This window comes from Ahaetulla prasina, chromosome 2 (assembly GCF_028640845.1).
Source record: "Ahaetulla prasina isolate Xishuangbanna chromosome 2, ASM2864084v1, whole genome shotgun sequence".
NCBI classification, from domain to species: Eukaryota; Metazoa; Chordata; class Lepidosauria; order Squamata; family Colubridae; genus Ahaetulla; species Ahaetulla prasina.
The window spans coordinates 277,295,895-277,320,895 of NC_080540.1; the positions used below are offsets into that span (position 1 = coordinate 277,295,895).

Sequence of the window (25,001 nt, forward strand, 5' to 3'; positions counted from 1 at the left end):
TTTATAATTCAGGAAGATAATTTATGGCAGATGAGAGACTGCTTCAAGATTTATTATGGAAATGTTTCACTCTTGAAAAGTTTAAATATCAATAATAAGGTAATTGGTAACCTGACCTCCATTTTTATTTAAATATATTTATTCATTCGTTCAACTGGTATGCTGTCTGTCTCAACAAGTGAGTCTGAACAGTGACAATCTTAATGTGAATTAAAAATTCCTATTACAAATCTGAAAATGAAGACTCCCAGTAGCTGAGGAAGGTATCACAATCAATATTTGCTAGCACAACCAGGTGGTGGCACCTTTCACACAGTCTGAGCTCCAGGCTGAGCCACACAATCAGGTTTTTAGGGCCTCATCTCCAGATAGAGAATGTTTCATAGCATAGAGCACAGGTCTTCAAACTTGGCAGCTTTAAGACTTGTGGACTTCAACTCCTAAAATTGCCAAGTTTGAGACCCCTGGCATGCCCTTCCTGCCAAACCAGATAACCAGGAAAAATCAGTTCTTTGGGTAGTTGATCTCAAGCTATGAAGGATAATGCTCCCAGAAGTATAATGCAGCTCACAGAGTAGTGTTGTTACATGTGCTGAATAAGTGGCACCCTTTACTACCTGTGTAGCTGCATTTTGTACCTGCTGTCCTTGATTTACAATTGAGTCCAAAATTTTGGTCATTATGTAAGACACTTGTTAAGTGAACTTTGCCCCATTTTACCACTGTGCCACACCTGTTAAGTGAAGCAGTGCAGTTGATTAGTTAGTAATCTGGCTTCCCCACTGACTTTGCTGGTCAGAAGGTTGCAAAAGGGGATCACATGAGCCTGGGACACAGCAAAAATCATAAATATGAACACGTTGCCAAGCATCTGAATTGTATGGGTATGCTGCAGAGGTTGTAACTGAAAAAAACTCTCATAAGTCACTTTTTTAAGTGCCGTTGTAACTTTGAGCGGTCACTAAATGAACTGTTGTAAGTCGAGGACTATCTGTACTCTTCAGGGGCAGCCCTACGTAGAGAGCATTACAGCGGTTCAAACAATCTCCTGACTTGTACCAGGTTAGACAGAGCTAAAACAGCACATAAGCATCAGCCCCATTACCTGTTCCATCTTCCAGCTGGCATGTGGGGAAGGAAGAACTATAAATCTCACTGTCAAACCATACAAAAATCAACTCTAGCCCAAACTGAACAGAAGATTGCAGTCTGGAAATCCATGGCAAATGGCCTTAAGGGTCAGGAAGCCAGATCAAAAACCTCAGTGCCAGGGCAAGATGGCAAGCCAAGTGCCTGTTGCAGATCCACAAGTTTCATGGTGACTTAAGGGAGGTAAGATGGCTACTACTTTCTCCTTCCGGACATTAGGACCAAACAAAGGAAAGATGGCTACACTTCCCTGGGTGTCTTGCCCAGGCTGCAGGTTGGTGGTTGGTTCTCCCACAGGACCACCACCAGCCAGCTTAGACTCCCATTGGGGCTTGATGGCAAAACTCAAATACATCAGTCCTCCAGACATTGAAGACTGGTGAGAATTAAATCACACACCTGAGATGCTGAAGGAGAAGCTTACAATAAGAGCTGAGGTGGCGCAGTGGTCGGAGTGCAGTACTGCAGGCTACTTCAGCTGACCGCTAGCTGTAGTTTGGCAGTTCAAATCTCACCAACTCAAGGTTGACTCAGCCTTCAATCCTTGCGAGGTGGGTAAAATGAGGACCCAGATTGTTGGGGGCTATATGCTGACTCTGTAAACCGCTTAGAGAGGGCTGTAACAGCACTATTAAGCAGTATATAAGTCTTAAGTGCTATTGCTATAAGCCAGGGGTGTCCAAACTTGGCAACTTTAAGACTTGTGGACTTCAACTTACTGGCTGAGGAATTCTGGGAGTTGAAGTCCACAAGTCTTAAAAGTTGCCAAGTTTGGACACCCCTGCTATAAGCTGTTTGACATTGTCATTGTCAGAAAGGAGATCTTCTGTGGCTTCGCCAACCTAACAGCTATGTTGTGGCACTTGCAAAGATGTGAACATCCAGCTCAGCTAGACCTTCATGTAATTTTACATAGAAAATTAATCTTACATAGACATGTAAAATTCAAAAGATTGAAAATTGCCGTTTTCCGAAATCATATAATTTTATAGAAAAATTTTAGATACGGTAGAAATGGACAATTTCTATGTAAAATTACACGGCTTAGAAAATGGCCATTTGCAGTCTTTGAAATAGTGAGAGCAACTGGAGTTTTTATATGGGTGTGGATGTGTGCATGGAAAGACTCAAATCAAGAATTAATTAATTAAACCATTACTCTTAATTGTCAAAGGGCAGATAATATGGAAAAAGCAGGCCTTTTCTTTTTGGTGGAAGTAGCATAACTCTGTTCCTGGCAATTCTGACCTTTGTTCACACCCAGTACTTCTTTATCCATTCAGAAGTTTTAATGAACAAGTTGTTCACATTTAAAGTTTTAAAATTAACCAGGCTATTGCAACCTTTTTTAGACATCTAATTTTCTAGACCTATTTGCTAGTAAAGGTGATAATTATTCACAAAGAAATCTTATTTTCTTGTTATTTTTAATGTAAGGAAAAAGGGCAATTCATGTTCTTTCTATACCCCCATGCTCACAGGGGTGAAATCCAGCAGGATCTGATAGGTTCTAGAGAACCGGCAGCGGAAATTTTGAGTAGTTCAAATACCACCTCTGGCTGGCCCCAGAGTGGGGTGAGAATGGAGATTTTGCAATATCCTTCCCCCAGGAGTGGGGTGGGAATGGAGATTTTGCAATATCCTTCCCCCAGGAGTGGGGTGGAGATGGAGATTTTGCAATATCCTTCCCCCAGGAGTGGGGTGGGAATGGGGATTTTGCAGTATCCTTCCCCCAGAAATGGAGTGGGAATGGGGATTTTGCAGTATTCTTCCCCTGCCACACCCACAGAACTGGTAGTAAAAAAAAATTGGATTTCACCACTGCGTGCTCATGCTGCTTTCTTACAAAACCAGGTTCAAGAGTTTAAGCCTGTCTTCCCTTGATGTTACCAGCAAAGCAGCAATGTCAGTCCAGTCCATATTTAAGATAAGCAGTGTATTTCCATAAGGGTGATGATTACATAGCGTCATAGTGTCGACTCCTAACCACATAGATAGACTTTCTGTAGGAAGCAGATTGTTCCAATCTGTTTCCTTCAGGTTCCATAAATGGTCGCTTTCGATTTAAAGGACCTGCTGCTCAGCAAAGAGTCGAGGACTATTTGCTTTATATGAATTGTGACTAACACTTTCCTCAAATGACATAAGATAATCCAAGTGCCTAGCATCTGTTTTAAACTAAGTGCCCTACCTTAATGTACATCACAGATCCTTCCCCCCAGCCACTCGCCAATCTGGATGCTTTGCTGGAACGCATCCAAAATACCGAAATGAAAAATGTACAGAAGGACTGAGAACAAACTTATGACTTGTCAGCATTTCATGCAGCAACACCGTTTGAACCAGAACTCCTCCTACATGTTCTGGCAGCCTGAACACCATGTCTGTGTGTCCACAGCTCAGGCTGGGTTGGGTTGGCTCAGTAAAGAGAGCCAAGAAAGGAAATTGAAGAGGTTGCAAAAAGTGGGAAGTATTTCATAAAGCTTTCTCTTTGCCCGAATTGAGATCTTTGCTTCTGGATATTAAGGATCTAGATCAGTTTACCTTCTTCATTTGGCACCCTCCATATTTGTGGGAGAGCAGCACCCATGCTGGCTAAGAATTCTGGCAATTTCCAATCCCAACTCATTTTTGGATGACAACTGGGGAAGGCTGATAAGCTTCTAGTCTGTTGGTGCTGTCCTCAGATCAACATGCAAAATATGTTCTTGCACGAATGTTTTTCCACTGATAATTTTTTTTTAAACAGCTCATTGAACAGTTCATATTTTGCACATGGAGAAATATGTTTTTCTCTCTAGAGCAGCGGTCACCAACTGAGAAAATTTTGGTAGTCCGCAGAAAAATTATTTGCATTTTTTATATTGCACTAAATACTATTTATCTTTTTAAAAAAATCATATAACTGGTCCGTGGGATTTAAAATTATGAATTTAGTGGTCCATGAAACCACTAAATCTCTAGAGAAGATAGTTCTCCTTTCTTTGTTTTGCTGACAGTATAAATTCCAGAAGGCTTACCTGTTACTTTAATTCCAAACTAATGGTTTTTTTTCAGCCACTGAGCTTAATACTTTCAATACTTCTTTTTTTGTCCCTCAGATACTTTGAATGAAACATGAAACATTATCTATACTTATTTATATTTTTTTTAAAAATTAATGACTGTACAGTATTTCCCCTGGGTCCTATGTATTTGTATTTTTAAAAAATTACTGAGATCACATTTAAACATTTAGCACAGCTCATGTAAGATAAGCAGATAGTTAAAACTAAAAAAGAGTTATATTGCTTATTAAAAATAAACATTTTTTAAAAAACAGGAAACCCATTTCAAAAGACACTGATTATTATTGAAGTGTGCCATTACTCATGTTAGTGGTTTCTTTTAAAATAAATGATGTTCTCAGAACGTTAAGATGGTACTATAAATTAAATTTGATTTACATACTGCAGCAGACAGTTGTGAGGAATGCTTTCAAAATGTAAAGATATTGCTGTATTACAGAAGCATAAGTTTGTTGCCAAGTTTTGAAGAATGCTTAGTCATCAGTCTTCTGTTTAATGTTACGGCTTGAAGCTAAGGAATTTAGTTGAATTATTATTTTCCCGGACAACATATTTTCCCACGTGCAGAGCCTACTAGTTCTTGTACCTTTTGGGTAGAGAATTCACAGTCTACAGTAAAGCTATTCATCTCACAGGATTCTTCTCTTTATGACAGTTATCATACAGGTGCACGCTTACAGTTCTGAACATGTAATGCGTAGCTTCAGATTAACTGCATGTTAAATGCATATTTCTTTGTTATTATTTTTTTGCAAGTTAGGAAAAACTAAACCTTTGGGATAAGCAAAAGTATAGCTCCTGTAATGGCTGTACCTATACCTGATATAGACCGATTTAATATGCATCTAAGGCTTTAGATCCTCAGGGAATGCTGCAAAAACATCTGATGACATTTCAGCACTAGAGCAAGCGTTGGTTTAGATTTCTATGATAAGAATGGGAGTGGAGGAAAAAAACACCTATTAATGAAGTTATGCAGCAGACATGTACTATTTAGGACAGTGTTCCTCAACGTTAGTAACTTTTAAGATGTCTGGACTTCAATTCCCAGAATTCCCTTGGTGACTAGGAGTTGAAGTCTAGGCCAGTGATGGCTAACCTTTTTTTTCTTGGGTGCCAAAAGCGTGCGCGTGTGCACACCCATAATGCAATGCCACTCCCACATGCCCCGCCCCTAAATATGCAAACGACCCCCACATGCACACACAACCCCCCCATGTGCATACGACTCCCTCCTGTGCATGCGTGCGCGACCCCCCCCCCTTTTTGGCCTCACATCCCAAAATAGCACTGGGTGGGGAAGCCTTTGCCTCCCAAAATGTTTGGTGGGAGGAAGCCTTTGCCTCCCAAAACAGCGCTAGGAGGAGAATGGTAGCTCAGGCTGGTAAGAAGCCTGTAGCTCAAGCTGGTAAGAAGCCTGTTATTAGAACACAGCAGCCTGCAATTACTGCAGGTTCAAGCCCGGCCCAAGGTTGACTCAGCCTTCCATCCTTTATAAGGTAGGTAAAATGAGGACCCAGATTGTTGGGGGGGCAATAAGTTGACTTACAAATAGAATGAGACTATTGCCTTATACATTGTAAACCGCCCTGAGTCTTCGGAGAAGGGCGGGATATAAATGTAAATAAAAAAAAAAATCTCCTGAGATCTGGGAAGGCATAGGCAGCAGAGAGTGAGGAGAAGATAGGTCCCCCCCATGTGTCTCCTGCTTGCAGGGCAGACCCGAAAATCAGCTGGCTGGCGGGAAGCATAAATGCATCTGCAGTAGAGCTGAGCTGGGTGACAGCTCGCGTGTCCGCAGAGTGGGCTCCACATGCCACCTGTGGCACATGTGCCATAGTTTCGCCATCACAGGTCTAGGCATCTTAAAGTTGCCACAGTTGAGATACATTGCTTTAGGACAGGGGTCTCCAACCTTGGCAACTTTAAGCCTGGAGGACTTCAACTCCCAGAATGCCCCAGCCAGAGTTGAAATCCTCCAGGCTTAAAATTGCCAAAGTTGGAGACCCCTGCTTTAGGAGATATCTCCGCAAATGCGTCACATTTTACATTTGGCAGAATGATCAAGTTGCCAACCTTTAAAATATTCATACATTTATTAAGAATAAATTACTTCCTAACAATTGCAGGTACCAGGAAGCTCTTCAGAAATGGGACGAAGCACTTCAGTTAACCCCTGAAGATGCCACTCTGTATGAGATGAAATCACAGGTAATACTTGGATCATTTCTTTGTAATAGAAGAAGCAAATGCAGCTTGGTGTCTTTCTTATGTTTTCCCCTAAAATCAGTAATAATACCAATCTGAAACAAAACTATATCCTTACTATGTTATATTGTTCTAAAGCTTTCTGATCTTGTATTTCTTCTCCCCCATCTTCCAAGTGAATGCCCTAAAGATATTCAGCAGAGTAAATTTTAGATTTTCTGCTAACTGTGCTTAAATGGCAAGCTGAAACTATTTACAGCTATGGATAGTTCACTCAAAACATATAGATACAGACTTAGAAAGTGTTATATTACAGCTTTGTAAGGAAAAGCCTAGCTATTGGATCATTAAATCCCAACCTGCTGTCTTTTAAATGTATTGGACTTCATCTTACATAGCTCTCTGCCCATGTAATTTCCTACAACGAATGGGAAGTTCAAGTATTGTTGCTATGGTGGGAAACTCACCCAGAAAGTACCAACTGCAGAGGATCCAAATTAACATTTATTAGTCCCAAAGCCAGCAGGTTACATCAAATCACCACCCACTTGTATCCAAATGAGCCAAGAGCAAGAGCCACAAGGTTAAATTGATTTTATTTGAAATATTGATCAAAGACTGTACAGGCATGTGTATAGATTAGCACAGGGGTTTGCAAACTTGGCTCTTTTAAGATTTGTGGACTTCAACTCCTAGCAAAGCTGGCTGAGAAACTCTGGAAGTTGAAGTCCACAAGTCTTAAAAGAGCCAAGTTTGCAGACCCCTGGACTAGCAGAAGACTCCCAAGTATGGAAAGAATTGCTTCCCAGCCAGTGAAGAAACAAGTTAACAAGGGGGAACATGAGTGTCCTTTATGGCTTCAAATTAGTAAAGGCAAAGTCCTAGAAAAGAAGCATAGTATATAACCTGTAGAAAGTACCAAGCTGGAAGAAACTATTGCCAAAACATCTGGTCTTAGCTCAGTTCAGCCTTTTCTTCTTATCCATAGCATTGGATCCAGGTATGAATGAGCTGCGCACTGCTTCTAAAGGAAAACAGTGGGAAGGTGATTTGCCTTTGAGGCATCTTCCAAAGGTGCTTTTTCAAGAGGCAACTGGACTTTCTTCATGTTTCCTTGAAGACGTTTTGCTTCTCATCCAAGAAGCTTCTGAAGAACTGGAGAATGAGATGAGAAGCTAAACATCTTCAAGGAAAAAGAAAGAAAAGTCCAGTTCCTCTTGAAAAAGTATCTTTGGGACAGCCATGATCTGGATGACTGAGAATCTGCATAGACACTTTGAGGCATCTCTTCCCTGTACTTCACGAAAAGGTCCTTGATCTGTTCTTCAAAAGAACAGATGTAGGAACAAGAAACCAGCACCATACTGAATCTTCTGGAGCTCAAGAAAATGGAAAATGTTCTTTCTCTGCTATACAGATAGTCCTCAATTTAGGACCTTTTGCTTGGGGACCAATCGAAGTTACAGCAGGACTGAAAAAAAGTGACTTATGACCAGTTCTCATACAACCATTGCCGCATCCCCATGGTCACGTGATCAAAATTCGGGTGCTTGCCAGCTGGCATGTATTTATCACAGTTGTGTTGTCCCAGGAGGGAGGTCATGTGATTTGCGACCTCCCTAGCTGGCTTTTGATGAGCAAACACAATAAGGGACATCAGATTTATTTAAAGGTCACACGATTCACTTAAAAGTTGTGACAAAAAGAGGTTGTAAAATGGAGTGTGACTTAGTGAACTGCTTAGCAATAGAAATGTTGGGTTCAATTGCAGTTGTAAGTCGAGGACTTACTTGTAAGGGACGTGCAACCCATACAATTTGTAGAAAAACTTTCGAGAACAAAAAGGAAATACAGGTAGCCCTCAATTTACAACCGCAATTGAGTCCCAGATTTCTGTTATTAGGCGAGACACATGTTAAGTGAGTTTTGCCTCATTTTAGGGTCTTTCTTGCCACAGTTCTTAAGTGAATCACTCCAGTTAGTGACCCAGTTGTTAAGTGAACTTGGCTTCCCCATTGACCTTGCTTGTGAGAAGGTCGCAAAAGGTCCCATGACCTTGGAACGCAGCAACGGTCATAAATATGAACCAGTTGGCAGGCATCTGAATTTTGATCATGAGGATGCTGCAAAGGCCATAACTGTGAAAAGAAAAAAACGGTCATTAAGTCATATTTTTCAGTGCTGTTGTAACTTTGAATGGTCACTAAATTAACTGTTGTAAGTCAAGGACTACCTGTATTTATATATCCATTTATAGCCGTCTGAATGCTGTACCAGAAGGAAGGCGATTTGTGTTTGTTCCACGTTGCTGCTTTGGAACATCAAAAGCCAGTCTGCATTTAAATTATGATGCTTATGGCTGCAGTCCAAAGAGGCACACTGCACGTTCTACGTGACACTTCTGTTTTCCTAACCACACCATGCCTGACTCGTGTGTTGTTTTTGTAAAATTCTTTTTAAAAAAGGCTCTTGGATTCTCCCTGCTTTGATAAGTGCTCTATAAATGACTCATAGAAACTTTTAAGTTGGCCATAATCTTAGGGAGTTTTTAATAACACATGTATATATTTGCATATCCCTTAGAGGAATTGTGCGATGGCTTTTTTCTTCACACTGGGGTGGGCTCCAATGTTAATACAGTAGTACTTTAAAAGACAAATAGTGAACTAAGCGAGTTATCTCTCATTAGCGGGCAACCTTAAATCCACCAGCTGTTGTGTGAAAGATTAAAATGAAACGCTCTTTGTCAACAGTAGCATCTGTGTCATGGAGCAAACAACCTGCAACGAAAGGTGAAGGACCAGAAGAGGGTTTATTATTACAGATACTGTTTGTAATTTCCATCATGGGTACAATGCATAGGAGGGCAATTCGGATTTATTGTTCTGATCTGGAAGATGTACAAACAAGGACCTGAAGGAGCTTCCCACATCACATTTTTACAACCAGCAGCATCCTGTAATTGTTCCCATTTGTTTCCATTTCCCAACATCACATGAGAAGCATTAATACATATTAATGACTCAGGAGAGATTAGATCTGCCAAGCCACATGCTTTGCAAGCCTCAAACATTTCAAGCACATGTCCAGATTTTTCTACTTGATTTTTGGATGAGATGAGAACAAACAGAATTTGCATCTGATTCCTTTTTTTTTTGGTCCTTTTTTAAAAAATAGAAATAAAAGATGCTGATTGCATCAATATATACTTTTGCACAAGTTGAAAATGGATCTAGCCAGGTGCTAACACTCATAATTTGAAAGCCGAGCATATTACACAATTCAAAATTGACACATGTTTGGAATCACTTAGCTTAGCTTTGTTGGCTATTTCCATGAAACTAAAAAAAATGGTGTTTCTAGAGCCGGGCATGAAATGCCTAGAACAACTTTCCACTACTAGAATTGTTGTATTGTCTGTAATACTGTAACAAGTGACTGCACAATACTGATACATTTCTTGACCAAAAAATGTACAAACTAAGTATTTAGATAGAAAGCAGTTAGTATAGTTTGGCTTCATAAATTTTAAAACAGGGTTAAGTAGAATTGCACTTTCCAACCTCGGCATCTTCTAGTTACATGGGTTTGTCAGCAGTGACACTAGAGGGCAGGCAGTTCTTGGGTTATGATGCCAATCAGGACCAGAATTTCCATCATAAGCAATGCAGACATAAATGTTATGATGTCACATGACTTCATTTCTTAGTGACAGCAATCCTGGCACTCCTATTGTCATTGTTAAGCAAGGATCATGGGACTTAAGCAAGGACTTCCTTACAACTTCCTGCCGGCTTGCAGTAAGCAAAGTCCGCGGGGAAGGCACACAAGGGCTCACAAGCAAATCAATGGGCAGATAAAAGTGGCTGTTGCAGATTGGAAGAGGGTATGTGAATGTGTGGCACAACTTGAGCCTAGCAGGGGTGGCTTCTGGGTGTGCAGGCAGCCACAGTAGACATGCTTTAGATATTTTTAGATATGCACCAAAGACAAATTCCTTGTCTGTCCAATCATACTTGGCCAATAAAGAATTATCTTCTCTTCTCTTCCCTTCCCTTCCCTTCCCTTCTCTTCCCTTCCCTTCCCTTCCCTTCCCTTCCCTTCCCTTCCCTTCCCTTCCCTTCCCTTCCCTTCCCTTCCCTTCTAGTCTACTCTACTCTATTCTAGTTTATTCTTTATGTGTAAAAAGCTATGAGAGTGAATGTAATTTATCACAGTGACTTGTAACCTTCCCTGCTGGCCTCTCTCTCTCTCTCTCTCTCTCACACACACACACACACAGCACAAAGAGCCATAGAAAGATACATGCTTGGCATCACAAGACAAGATAGAAAGACCTGCACATGAATTAAGAGAATAAGTGAAAGTATATGACATCATCAAGAGGGTAAACATAATGGAAATGGGCTGGTCACATAGCAAGAGGTACTGATCACAGGTGGACCAAGGCAGTCATAGAATGGATCCACTTGATAAAAAGGGTCCATGAAACAAGATGGACCGACAACATCAGCAAATATTTTTGCTCCAATTGGCAAATACACACACACACACACACACACACACACACACACACACACACACAGAAAAGGCCTTCATCCAGCAGAAGATATTTCACTCTTAATTGAGCTCACTTTTAAAAAGGTGAAGGAGCCGTGGTGTACAGTGGTTAGAACATAGTATTGCAGGCTGACTGTGCCCACAGCCTGGGATTTGATCCTGACCTGCTCAAAGTTGACTCAGCCTTCCATCCTTCCAGGATCAGTAAAATGAGGACCCAGATTGTTGGGGGCAATATGTGACATTGTAAACTGTTCTGAGAGTACTATAAAGCAGGGGTCTCCAACCTTGGCAACTTTAGCTGGGGAATTCTGGGAGTTGAAGTCCACCAGGCTTAAAGTTGCCAAGGTTGGAGACTTCTGCTATAAAGCACTATGGAGCGCTATATATGTCTTAAGTGTTATTGCTATTACATAGATTTTAAAATTCAGATTTAAATTGACAGTTTTTGATTCTATAATACTCTCAGGGTCCCCTGTAATTTTTCTCGCAATGTTTTCACCTAGAATTTCAGGTCATTCTGTTATTAATCTGTCCAATGCTATACAAGATACATTCTTCTGGTTGACCATTTTCTTTTACATTTTTTTAAAAAAAATTGTAACTCATCCAAAATTGTTGGGAAGCTTTGAAATTTGAATAAATAAAAGAAGAAAAACAATGTCTGAAGATTAGGTCTTCCTCCCCACCCCCGCCCCTTTCTGTTTAGGTTCTGATGTCTCTGCATGAAATGTTTCCTGCAGTGCAGGCAGCAGAAATGGCTGTCCAGAGAGATCCTCATTCCTGGGAAGCATGGCAAACGCTGGGGCGAGCCCAGCTTGGATTAGGAGAAATCACACTGGTAAGTATAACTACAGAATTTGGTAGTACTTTTGACAGCCCAGAATTACACACCTGTGCAAAAACCCTTGCTTCAAGAAGTTATACAAATTGCTGTAAAGAGGAGAGGGAGTCAGAGGTAATTAATTATTTCATAGGCACAATGATAACCATGGGCTTGTTCCAGATCTTCGTGGACCTGTCTTACATAGGATGGAGTAGATTTGGTTTTTACCTTAAAGCCAGGTGAATTGTGACCTGGAAGTGGAGTATATTGCCAGCTGTCCTGTTGTAGTCAGACCAGCTTAGTATCTGGAGCTTTCTGTGCCACTGCTTTCTACAGAGAGGAAAGGCTCATCCTCCCCAGGTATCTGATGTGACCAGCTCGTTTTCATAGGGCATTTATGATATTCCCAATGGACTAGCAAGTAGTTTGGTTGAGTACCTGGTCAAATTCTGGAATGTAGGACCAAAAAGAGCACATGAAAAGATTTCTCCTGAATAGCTTCTTGCTCCAGTGTGGTTTAGAGCAGTGGTCAACAACTGGTGGTCCGTGAGAAAATGTTGGTGGTCCGCAGAAAATTACTTGCATTTTTTATATTGTACTTGTCTTTTTAAAAAATGCATATTAGTAGTCCACAGGATTTAAAATTATGGATTTAGTGGTCCCTGAGGACTGAAAGGTTGGTGAGCTCTGGTTTAGAGTTTCTGATCCTGGTTATAGGGAATGAATTTCTAATCCTGGGAGAACGTTGGTTGGCCACTGTGATGTGATGTGATGTGATGTGATGTGATGTGATGTGATGTGATGTGATGTGATGAATAGAACAGAACAGAACAGAACAGAACTTTGGAGGTCTTTTAGTCCAGCCTCCTGCTCAAGCAGGAGAACCTATACCATTTCAGACACATTTGAAAGTGTTAATTGTAGAATAAAACCACTGATATTCAGTTAGAGTTAGACAAAGTTGACAGAGTTGCTGAGGTGAAATCTTGCAATGTTATTTGGGATCTCTATTTGTTGACCTTCAGGAAGTGGACAAGTTCAATACTGAATTCTAGAGCATTCCCAAGTTCCAAATTGAGCATTTGTTGAGCAAGATCTACCTGTAGTTTCCAACTTCTGGGAAGTTATTTTATATATAGATTGTAGTCAACCTACAATAGTTCATTTAGTGAACTCCTAGTTTGAAGTTACAATGACACTGAAAAAAATGACTTATGTCAGTTTTTCACACTTAAGACTGTTGCAGCATTGCTATGGGTCATGTAATCAAAATTACTGACTCATATTTATGACGGTTGCAGTGTCCTGGAGTCATGTGATCACCTTTTGTAACCTTCTGATAATCAAAGTCAATGGAGAAACCAGATTTACTTACCAACTGTGTTACTAACTTAACAATTGCAGTGATTCGCTTAACAACTATAGCAAGAAAGGTCATAAAAGTCTGGCAAAACTCACTCAACATCTGTCTCACTTAGCAACAGAAATTTTGGGCTCAGTTGTGGTCATATGTCAAAGACTGCCTCTATATTTTCATCAAATACAAAAAGCTATGGAAGCTACAGTTAGTTGTTCCTTCTTGCATCTATAATGTGTGTGCAAGGGACTAGATAAACGAGATAGCGATAGCACTTAGATTTATATACTGCTTTACATCCATCTCTAAGCAGTTTACAGAGTCAACATATTGCTCCCAATATGCCCCATATTGCCCCATTAGTTAATCTGCAATATCTCACTTTAGTTTTCAAGTCTTGTAAGATTTCCTGGAACTTTTTTTTAATCTAGCTTGATTGTGAAAGAGCACAGTCAAGCTGAATTCCAGCTGGACTGTGACCCAATTATATTAGGAATTTGGTTGTAATCCTAGAATTTATTAACTTTGAATTCATCCCAAATGGTTGCTAATTTGCTCTTAATTTAACATTACGGTTTTCAAACTTCCTGCCTTCCGGAAATTACTTCTACATCCACTTAATTTCTGGACCACCCAAAGCATCCATTCTGGAAGACCTGAATGTTGCAAAGGATTCTGCTTCATAGTTCAGTTATACAAGGAAACACATAAGACATGATTTTTCACTGACCATACAAGTATGCACCCTCTCACTCATGGTTAATCTGACATTCATGTGAGAAATGGAAAGGCAGATTTCTCAAGGTTGCTCACGTTCATTTGTTACATTTTCTCTGAAAATGTAAATTCAAATTTCTCTGAAATTTCATGAAATGAAAGTTTTTCTATTCGGCTACCTAATGTGGAGGAATGATCAAATGTTTCACAAATCTATCCCCAAGTTACCAATGCTTTCTGCTTTCTGGGTTTATACATTTAAATGTTCATTTTGACCAGAACAGAGAGGAAGTTTTAAACAAAGTTTTGGTTAAGCTTTTTTCAGTACAAAAATTTAATTTCATTATAAAAAGAGACTTCTTGCATCTATTCCTAATTACGTATACCCTGAATCACCTCTGAGTCACCCTGACAGTTTAATAACCATATATTGAATTACTTTATTAGTATCCTTCACATGGTATTTCTTGGGGTTTTATTTTTTCCCCCCAGAATTTCTCTACACTATTTTCCTCCGAATATTTTCTTCTGGTATCCTCATTTCTCTTGCTTTAGAAAAGTTTCCATTGCAACTTTTGTAGAAGTTTCATTTTGACTTTATGTGGAAAACACCATGCCTTTTTCTGCTGAGCCTTAAAATAGGATATTTTCTTTGTATGAAATGAAGCAATGGAATATTTCAGTCACTACGTGTGCTCTCCTGAACTCTGTTTTCGCTGGCAGACGGTTGCAGGAGGTTGTCACACCCAAAAATGGAGCTCGGGAGCCAGTTTCACTGGCAGAGCGCTTAGGCCACGATAAGTGCCCCCCAACACAAGTGATGTCAATCTGACCACCTCCGCCCACAAAGTCAAACACAACCCTAACGCGGTCCTCAATAAAATTGAGTTTGACACCCCTGCTATAGAGTTTGGTCATCCAAATGTCTAAAAGGAAAACGTTCCAGAGAGCAGGCACTATCGCAGAAAAGTCCCCACTAGCTTGGCTGATGGGACCTGGAACATGCCCATCCTGCCAGACTGGATTGCAAAGGGTATAAATGACTGGGAGAAGGTAACTGAACCCAAGCTAGGAAGATCTTTAAAGATGACTACCAGTACCTTGAATTGCATCTGGCCTTGAATGCAGCTCATGAAGCTGTGGTGTTAACATGTGTTGAGTAACCAACACCATTTCCAACCTTGCAGTTGCATTCTGCACCAGCTGAAGCTTCTGAATGCTCTTCAACAGTAATCCAGACAGGAGGATTTATGATCCTTTCAGCAGAAGGCCTACAAGAGCCAGAACCATGTTAGGCTCTTTTTTTATATATATCTGAGGTATTTTTCATAGAATCTGTTTGTCTTATTATATAATATTATATTGATATTGTTTCCTGATTGCTTATTTGTACCCTATGACTCTCATTAAGTGTTGTACCTTATGATTCTTGATGAACATATCTTTTCTTTCATGTGCACTGAGAGCATATGCACCAAGACAAATTTCTTGTGTGTCAAATCACACTTGGCCAATAAAAAAATCTATTCTATTCTATTCTAGTTAGTAGCAATCTTTAGGCTCAGCTGCTGTTTCCTTAATCTTCTTCACCTCTGAGCTTCTACCTGGGCTTCACTAGTCCAATCAGGCCTACCTCCAGGCTAGAATGTCCTCTCTTCTCTCTCAACCATCCATCTAGGTCAGAGAGATAGATCACAACAAGGAGTCCAAAGCTCTAGTAATATTTGAAGAACTACAGGCTTGCTACACTGTGCTGTGTTAGCATTATATTGTAATAAATATAGGAACATCAGCAAAATCGACATTGTAGTTAGCAGTGAGTTCACAAAAGTTTAGCAACATGTCCTGAAACCTCAGTTACACTGTCTTAAGTTCATAAGCACCTAGTTAAGCAACTTCTGTTGTGATTTTGAATAGAACGTGTTGTTTAGACTGTCTGTGTTCATGGGTCCATTGCTAATATCAGCATCAGCTAAGTCACATTTATTGCATCATATTAGGCAGATGCTAATTCCTATGCAAAATGTGATCTGTTCAGGAAGAGTGGGGGATTTTGTTGGACTGAAAGGTTTTGATAAATAACATATCCCTTGCAGTCAGACTTCGTTAGCCAGACTTAAATTGCGAGGTACTAAATAAGTTTTGACAACTGATGGTATCTGAGCAGTGGGAATCTGGTGATCAGATAACCCTGATATTAGGGAATTAACGAGAATTGCCAAATTGCTGAAAGAAAGAAAAATCAATAAAACCATAATGATGAAAACGCAAGGTAGCAGGAATAGGCAAAACGCAATTCTACTTCCAAAGCCTGGATTAAAAGCTACCTTGCCATTGATGTATCATTTTCAGTTGAAATGGTTTAAGAAATAATTGATGATCATGTTCAACCAATGTTTATCCAAAAATGTATTCTACAATTCTGTTGTTGTTTTTTAATGATACTGAAACTCTTGCTGGTATTAATTTTTTCATAGTTCTATCAGATTGTGAAAGTCTAAAAGATTTCTCAAACTTTTAGATGAATAATATGACGTCAAACATACTTAAAATTCCAAAAATGAATAATGAATGAGACTAAGATAAAGATTTTTCATAAACACACTGTTTTCAGCAAACAACTGAGAGGCTATTTTTGATAACCACCTAGATGGTAAAGAGGACATAATGTTATATATCTGAAAATATTTGTTACATTTTATTGTGGAAGGAGAAATGTTCAAAATTCTTCCTTTTCTTCCCACATTGGAAAGAAAATCTCAATAAGAATTGTATTTATAAAAAAAGAAAATGTTGTGCCAAGTGCTTACAACACACTAAATTAGAAAAAAAAAAGGACTTTGTTAATCCATGAGTCAATACACAAACCAAGCTGAGCGCATGAAAACCATTTTTCCCATTGTGCTATGGGAGAACCTTAGTTACTTAAGTATATTTCTAAGTGTACTTTCTCATAAACTATTAGCTTTACTCATGAAAACCCACAAACATAGAGACGAAGCTGATAGCACTTTGTTAGTGCAATATGAGAGTCAGAGGGAGACCGCTTATAGTTTATTCAGCTGGGTCATTTCATGTCAAGTAGTCTGATTTCAGAAAAGTGCCCCACTCAACCATCACAAATTTCGATGAAATTTTGTGTGAACATGCACAGATGTCCCCAATGAACATTGGTAAAGTGTTACATGTGCCGATGCAATACTTGTGGAGAGAATAGAATAGAATAGAATAGAATAGAATAGAATAGAATAGAATAGAATAGAATAGAATAGAATAGAATAGAATAGAATAGAATAGAATAGAATTTTTATTGGCCAAGTGTGATTGGACATACAAGGAATTTGTCTTGGTGCATATGCTCTCAGTGTACATAAAAGAAAAGATACGTTCATCAAGGTACAACATTTACAACACAATTGATGGTCAATATATCAATATAAATCATAAGGATTGCCAGCAACAAAGTTACAGTCATACAGTCATAAGTGGAAGGACCTGGGTGATGGGAACGATGAGAAGATTAATAGTAGTGCAGATTTAGTAAATAGTTTGACAGTGTTGAGGGAATTAATAGGCATTTGTTTGACCCCATAAGGCAGCCTTCTACAGTATGACTCTGAGGTTCTAGCAACTTTGAGACACAATATCTCTGGCAATATTTTGAGAGAAACAAAACTTGGCCATCTTGTACAACTTTTTGTGCTCTATTAAACAAAATAATAAAAACATTCTCATGAGCGATGTCCATCTAAATAATTTGGAGCAAAGTTGGCCGAAAATAGTGCAGCTCGCAAAAAAAGGTTAAAGTTTGGCTTTTTATATCCCTGGAAGGAAAGGTGTGATAAATGTGAAACTTTGTGCGTAATAACTTAGCAGCACAAGGTTTTCAAATATAAAATTTCATTCTCCTATTGCTTTCCAATAGTTTACAAATTGAGTGTAACATTGATGTTTTTGATAAAAATACCAAAAATAGGGTATTTTCAGCCCGCTTTTACGAAAAAAGACCTTCTGGAAACTCTGTTAAATCATTCTCATTAGAAAAAGCATATTTCAATCCCCCCGCTAAAAAAGTAAACCCCTTAAAAGTTTTTTATCTTTGACAGAGATGGAGATCTCTCATGAGAATATTATTATTATTATTTTGTTTAATAGAGCCCAAAAAGTTGTACAAGATGGCCAAGTTTTGTTTCTTTCAACAAAATATTGCCGGAGATATTATATCTCAAAGTTGCTGGAACCTCAGAGTCATACTGTAGCAGGCTGCAGTATGGGGTCAAACAAATGCCTGTTTCTCAGCAAGTATTGCATCAGCGCACGTAACGCTTTACCAATGTTAATTGAGGGCATGTGTGCATGTTCACACAAAATTCCATTGAAATCCATGATGACCCAGCTTTCGTTTTCTTCTAGCAAATGACTGCCAGTTTACATGGAAACCTATTTTCTGCATGCCCTGTATATATAATAGTCTGATATAACTGTTTATGAGGCCTCTCCCTTTTATGGTGATAATGATTCCTGATATTGAAAATAAAAATAACCAAAGTCCTGTTCAATCATTTCTGGAAAAGCTAGAAATAGTTTTCCATTTCTGCGGTTACTAATAATTTGGCGGTTCTAAAGAATGGCCTTCTCTAATCTGGTTAACTAAAACTTCCACAATTTTGACCGTGGTTGAAATGACGTGCATCAGATTGGAAAAAATAATCTTACAGAGCAGCGCCTTACCTCATTTCCAGTAATGCTTGTGGTTCTTCTCATCAGATTTTGTCAATACTATAGCAACATACATTGTGAAATAGTTCCTGAACCATCTTCTCCTGGTCATGAAGAGGTAGACTACAAGACTATCCAAAACTGCATGGAATCATCTTAATTATTTTTGTGCGCTCAGGAGCTCAAAACGAATGGTAGAGTTCCTGCCATTGTCACACAGGTGATATATGGAAACTCTAACATACACCCTAAAACAGTTGAGCATATTTTCCCCCAAATCAACAACCACACAAACTCTTCACAAAAAGATTTAAGAAAAGTTAAATCTTGTTTCTGCCCTCATGTATCGATGGCCCTATCCACTTTGATCTTCTACCACCTCATATATATTGTCAAGTGCAGTAATGCATATTTTTCTCCAGCTCATTGAGGGTGTATTGGTTGAGGCAAAACTGTAATTTGAGTTCCTTTCGGTTTGCATTTAAATTCAGTGTAGTTAATGGATTTCTTCGTCCCGTCATATATATGTAATATTTTTAATGTGACTGTAGCAAACAAAACCTCAAATACTTTGGCCACCTAATGAGAAGGAAGGATTCACTGGAGAAGAGCCTAATGCTGGGAAAGATTGAGGGCAAAAGAAGAAGGGGATGATAGAGAATGAGGTGGTTGGATGGAGTCACTGAAGCAGTAGGCGTGAGCTTAAATGAATTCCGGGGGATGGTAAAGGACAGGAAGGCCTGGAAGAACATTGTCCATGGGGTCGCAGTGGGTTGAACACGACTTTGTGACTATCAACAACAAACAAAAAATAACTCAAAAATCTCTGGGGAGTAGATTTTTTGTGACAATTGTAGTCCTAGAGTTTTGGTGTGTTGGTGCCACAGTGGATGAAAATCAGAGTTTCCCTTCAGTGCTTCTTAATGGTCAGCATTCTCTCAAAAAACCTGAAATGAGTTCTTTTTTCTGAAATATGAAATCTGGAAGCTTTCCTGACTCTAGTAGGATTTAGAATTAAGTGACTTCAGTTACCATGGTTTAATTACATAGTTCAGGATTTAATTATATGTTCATGATTGCTTGAAGTCTACGTTTGACCTAGCGAATTAGCTTTTTATCCAAATAAAACTAATAATCCATATATACTATTAGAATAAAGGGCCTATAAAAGTAAGTAGTACTCATACTACTTAATTATACAGTGATAAATGTATACCTTAGAGACCCCATTTAAAAAAAAAGAAAATCAAAACAGTCCTTTTGTATTTTGTAACACTGAATTATTTTCACATTTATTCACAATCTAAGCAGTCTATTGCTCTAACAGCTGTTTATGTGTGCTGGACCGCACAGAATTGAATAGAATTATTTCAAATGCTTACTAAGGTCTGCTTGTACATTTATGCAGGCAGCAAACAAGATAAACAGTTTAATCTGTAATTTAATGTTTTGGGGGAGAGATTGCAATAATCAACACATCACTGAATGAAATAAATATTTTTCCATGATTATGAGGCTTTAAATCTTAGCTCATTTCCCCCCCCCCTTTTGGGAAGATATCCCAAAAATATCTTCTGGTATTTTTGAAGAACCCTATAAAATGGAGTGACTGTCATGTTAGACATTTGATGTATCAGAATGTTTCCAGGTTGCCCAAAACGTTTAAAGGAATATCAAAGCCCGAAATAAATCCAAATCTGATTATATACACTGCCATAGAAAGAAAGAAATAATCCTAGAAACAATATAGCACATTTTACATTGTAAAGAGACTTTTTAAACTAGTAATTGTCTTCCGAAACAGAAAAGAATGGGTGTGGATGGTTGGATTCACTTGTTACTATAATCCATATTAGTAAATTGTGCGAATTCAGGGACTGAAGTTTGTATCTCATGGCTGATGTCTTAGTAAATTGTGTCAGTTCAGCAAATTTATTATGGCCTGTAAAACCATGGTTAAACCTAAACCATGGTTAGGGTTAGGCGATATGTATGTGTGGGTGACAGAACTTGTTTTGTAAAGGAAAGCTGTACAATTAAGCATAAAAGTGGCTTCTTTGCTCAGTTTTTACTGAATACAGCCAAGTATTATTTCTCATCCTCAGCCTTACCAGTAGTTCCTCATAAACATAGTGTGACATTAGTACTCAAACTCACACAATATTTTACAGGGGTGTTTTTTAAAGGGGAAATAATAGATTTCAGAATGACTTAATGTATGGCATTTCTATATAGGTAGTCCTTGACTTACAACAGTTTGTTTAGTGACTGTTTGAAGTTACAATGGCACTGAATAAAGCAACTTAAGACCATTTTTCACACTTATGACCATTGCAGCATCCCCATGATTGTATATGATCAAAACTCAGATGCTTGGGAACTGATTCATACTTCTCCTGACAGTTGCAGTGTGTCCCAGAGTCACGTGATTACCTCAGTGGGGAAGCCATATTTAACAACTGTGTTACTAACTCAATAAGTGCAGTGATTCACTTAAACAACTGTGGCAAGGAAGGTCATAAAATGGGGCAAAAGTCACTTAGCAAGTGTCTCGTTCAGCAACAGAAATTTTGGGCTCAGTTGTCGTAACTACCTGCATAGATGTCATAGAGATGACTTGCTAGTTATCGTTGAGCGACATCTTTAGAATATAATCATTTTTGTAGGAAATAATTCAAAGAAAAACAAAACAAATAAAGAGTAAACCACCTGTCCGTTGGCCACAGAGGCCTTCAGGAAAGCCTTGCTGGCCATAGAAGAAGTTCCTGAAGGCCTCTGACAGCGAAAAGGAGGCCGGGGGTGATGCACCCAAGTGAGGTGAGTCAGTGGACGACATCCCTCCCGAAAATAAAACCTGGTGCCTTTTCTGGTGGCAAAAAAACTATAAATCAGGCTCTTATTTTCGGGGAAACATGGTATAAGTAGAATCCATATAATCCCATTAGATCTTTCCATAATACATCTCTTAACTCTTTCAAGGCATGAATGTATTGATGGGTTGGCAGATGCTAATGGCTGCATTTTCCTGCTTGTTTTTTCCAGGCTATTCGAAGTTTCCAGATTGCCTTGCACATCTATCCACTCAACTCTGAATTGTGGAACGAAGATCTTTCCTGGGCAAAAAAACTACAACAGCAGAAAAAAGCAACCAAAACTGAGGCGGGGACACAGGGGGCTGAGGCAAAAACTATGGAGGAGCCAATCCCAGATTATGATTTTGAAAGCGATGAGATCTTGGCTGTGTGTGCTGCCATTGCAGAAAAAGAAAAAAACACTTCGACCTCTAAAAGTGTAGTGATTGTATCAGCTTCGGGGACCGTTGAGACTGTAACCGAACAAGAGGAGTGTGCAACGGTCCCCGATGGTGCTATGTTTATCAAAGCACGATAATCCACACAGTCCCTTCCTGTAACAGCCATAAATTTGAGGAGTGGCTGTTGCTGTTGTTGTCTTACTTGCTTTCCCTTCTGTTGGAGCCCTATCTGAGCAGAGGAGATCCCCATTCCATCAAATTAAACTTCCGGAGGCACAGGGGCAATGGGTCCTGTAGGACCAGAGGAGGCAGAATTTGGAAAACCAAACATCAGTAATGTCATTGCTGTTGTCTGTTCCCAGATTGAATGCTACTTTGAACGTCACCTTTGCAATTTGGTGCCTTCCTAATGCAACAGACTACAAATCCCACAATCCACAGATAGCATGGTTCATGGGGATGGTAGCTGAGGTTCATGGAAGATGATGTACAATCCTCCCAAAAGGCATCACCATTATAGAAATCTGGTGAGTGGTCCGGTGGCCTAGAGGTGGAACTCTTGCCTCCCAATCAGGAGCTACCTAGGATCGAACAGTGAGTTCGATCCTAGGTAGAGGCAGATATTTCTCTCTCTGGGCACACTGAGAATATATCTGCTGAATAAAACTCCCGCATTGGCGACAGGAAGGGCATCTGGCCAGTAAACACTCAGCTTCATTCAGTTGCCCAGACTCCACCCTGCAAGGGATTATGGAGCCATTAAAAGAGGATGATGATTGTAGAAACCTGGTGTTCAATATAGAAAGAAAACAGAATAGTGCGTGTCTGCCAATAGGGGCTTTGAAATAGGAACTGGAAGTGTTGGGTCTGTATATGTTTATACTGCCAAAAATTAGAAAAGCGGAATGGCTTTGTAAGCTTGCTAGCAATTCACTAACATCTGTTCTTGCTGTCATAACGCAAAGCAGGGGATGAGGCAAAATCTTCACATGCTTGTACAGTTGTGGTACGGAATGTGCGGAACATGTTTCAGACTGTAGTCTTTTGAGTCAAGGTCATTCCGTTATCTTAATATAGTGGCTCTCAGATGTAGTTCTCAGATGCTGCTTTGAATGCGAAATACTCTCCTTGTTTTTTTTTCCAAATCCAGTTTTAAAAGACTGTGTATTCATGCACTCGGAACAAAATACATCTTTGTTTATGCTTCCCACGATCGACTTTTAAAAAGGGATTATTTTCATGAAATTTAAGGTTCAGGTATTCCTTGTTTGGTGATGATAATTGGGATCAGGAACTTCATCACTAAGCTACACAGCCCATAGAGTGTGATATCGTGTAACCACACCAATTTCCGATGGCAGGTTCGGCTGTCCAATTGCTGCTGTCAGGTGCAGTTGTAGCGTAATGTGTCATGTGATCACCGTTTGTGACCTTCTGCCAGCTTTTTCATAGACTTCCACCAGGTAAGTTCATAAATGGTGATCATGTGACCTAGGCATGGTGTGACGTCATAATGGCAAACTAATTGGTCACCAGCTGCCTAAATTGCAATTACATGACCCGGGGGACGGGGGCGCTGCAACAGACACAACTACTAGGACCCCTTGTAAGTCCCCCCTCATTCAGCACTGTCATAATCGCAAACAGTCACTGAACAAATAGCTATTAAATGAAGTATATCTGTATATTGTTGAGAAAATCTGTGGGCAATTGCATTTCAACGGCTTAATCCCACTGCTTCAAAACAATTTTTTTTAAAAAAGCCCAGACTGATTTTAATCTTTAATCAAAGAAATAAAGATGAACTTCAGTGGAAGCAATTTCTAACAGCAATTTAAAATAATATAACTGAAATTGTGTATATTTAAACGCATCTATTGCAGGATAACGTTGCAATCAGACTTTAGAAACTCTTTAAAGGATTATTTCAGTCGTAAAATAAAACATAACATGCTGTAAAGAAACAGGCACAGACCTTTTAGTATTTTGCCCTTGCGATGGATATTCAACCTAAAATCCTGTAGATGGGCAGTATAAAAATGCTGTAGATAAATTAATATGTCTAAGCCATCACTCAAGATGAGAGAAATGCAAAGGGGTTAAAAAAAACCCACAAAAACATTCTTTTTAGGGACAGTTTGTTCTGCTTCTTTAGAGTCTTATTTAATGTTTGATGTCTTTCTGGAATATTCAGTGGGGAGAAAAGTATGAGTATAATTATGCTTCTTAGGGTAAATCTGGCAATTCCTGTCTAGTTCTTACAGATAAGTTCTATGCATAGCATTTCCTAGGTTTAATCCAGAAGCTTTGTTGGTGGTCTCAATAAATTTCTTAAAGCAGAGGCAGTATTAGACCAGCAGGAACAATTGGTACATTGTAATCATTTGAAGCACTGTTTGAAGGGAGTGAGTTTTTCTGTTTTACTTTTATCCTCATCCAGGTTCATATGAAAAGCTTTGCATAAATGTAATTTTCATAAATTTCCACACAAATCAAAAGTTGGACATAAATCGTTTAAACCTTTGTCATGCAAGAAATTTGTCTCCCGTTTATTCAAGACTGTTTTAGCTGCCTGTATATATATTATTTCAGCATTTCCATTTACTTTAAATAATGGTATCTAACTGTATATAGTACAGGTAGTCCTCGACTTACAACAGTTCATTTAGTGACCCTTCAACGTTACAGTGAAAAAAGTGATTTATGACTGTTTTCACACTTATGACTGTTGTAGTATCCCCATCGTCACATGATCAAAATTCAGAGGTTTGGCAACTGACTCGTATTTATGACGGTTGCAGCTTTCAGGGGTTTGATCATCTTTCACGACCGCCTGACAAACAAAGCCAGTGGGGAAGCCAGATTCACTTAACAACCGTTACTTACTAATTTAACAACTGTAGTGATTCACTTAACAGCTGTGGCAAGAAAGGTTGTAAAATGGGGCAAAATTCACTTAACAATTGTCTCACTTACCAACACAAATATTGAGCTCAATTGTGGTCATAAGTCGAGGACTACCTGTACTGCATCCTGCAAAAAAAACTAGAAAATGAAATTGCTGCCACAGCATTTACAAAAGTCAGCAGTAGCTCTGACCTGATCCAAGAAAGGCATTTTTTGAGCAGGTGGTTGAGCAGACAG

The 25,001-nt window shown here is 39.2% G+C and overlaps 1 protein-coding gene across 1 annotated transcript in view; it reads left to right on the top strand.

The window, feature by feature from the left end:
• Window positions 1-24,394, top strand: part of TTC33 (tetratricopeptide repeat domain 33) — a 39,860-nt gene extending 15,466 nt beyond the window's left edge. The window contains exons 3-5 of the mRNA XM_058169980.1: window positions 6,347-6,428; window positions 11,695-11,826; window positions 21,647-24,394. Coding sequence (XP_058025963.1) covers window positions 6,347-6,428; window positions 11,695-11,826; window positions 21,647-21,994 — 562 coding nt within the window. The 3' untranslated portion in view covers window positions 21,995-24,394. The remainder of the gene's footprint in view (window positions 1-6,346; window positions 6,429-11,694; window positions 11,827-21,646) is intronic.
• Window positions 24,395-25,001: the final 607 nt, after the last annotated feature.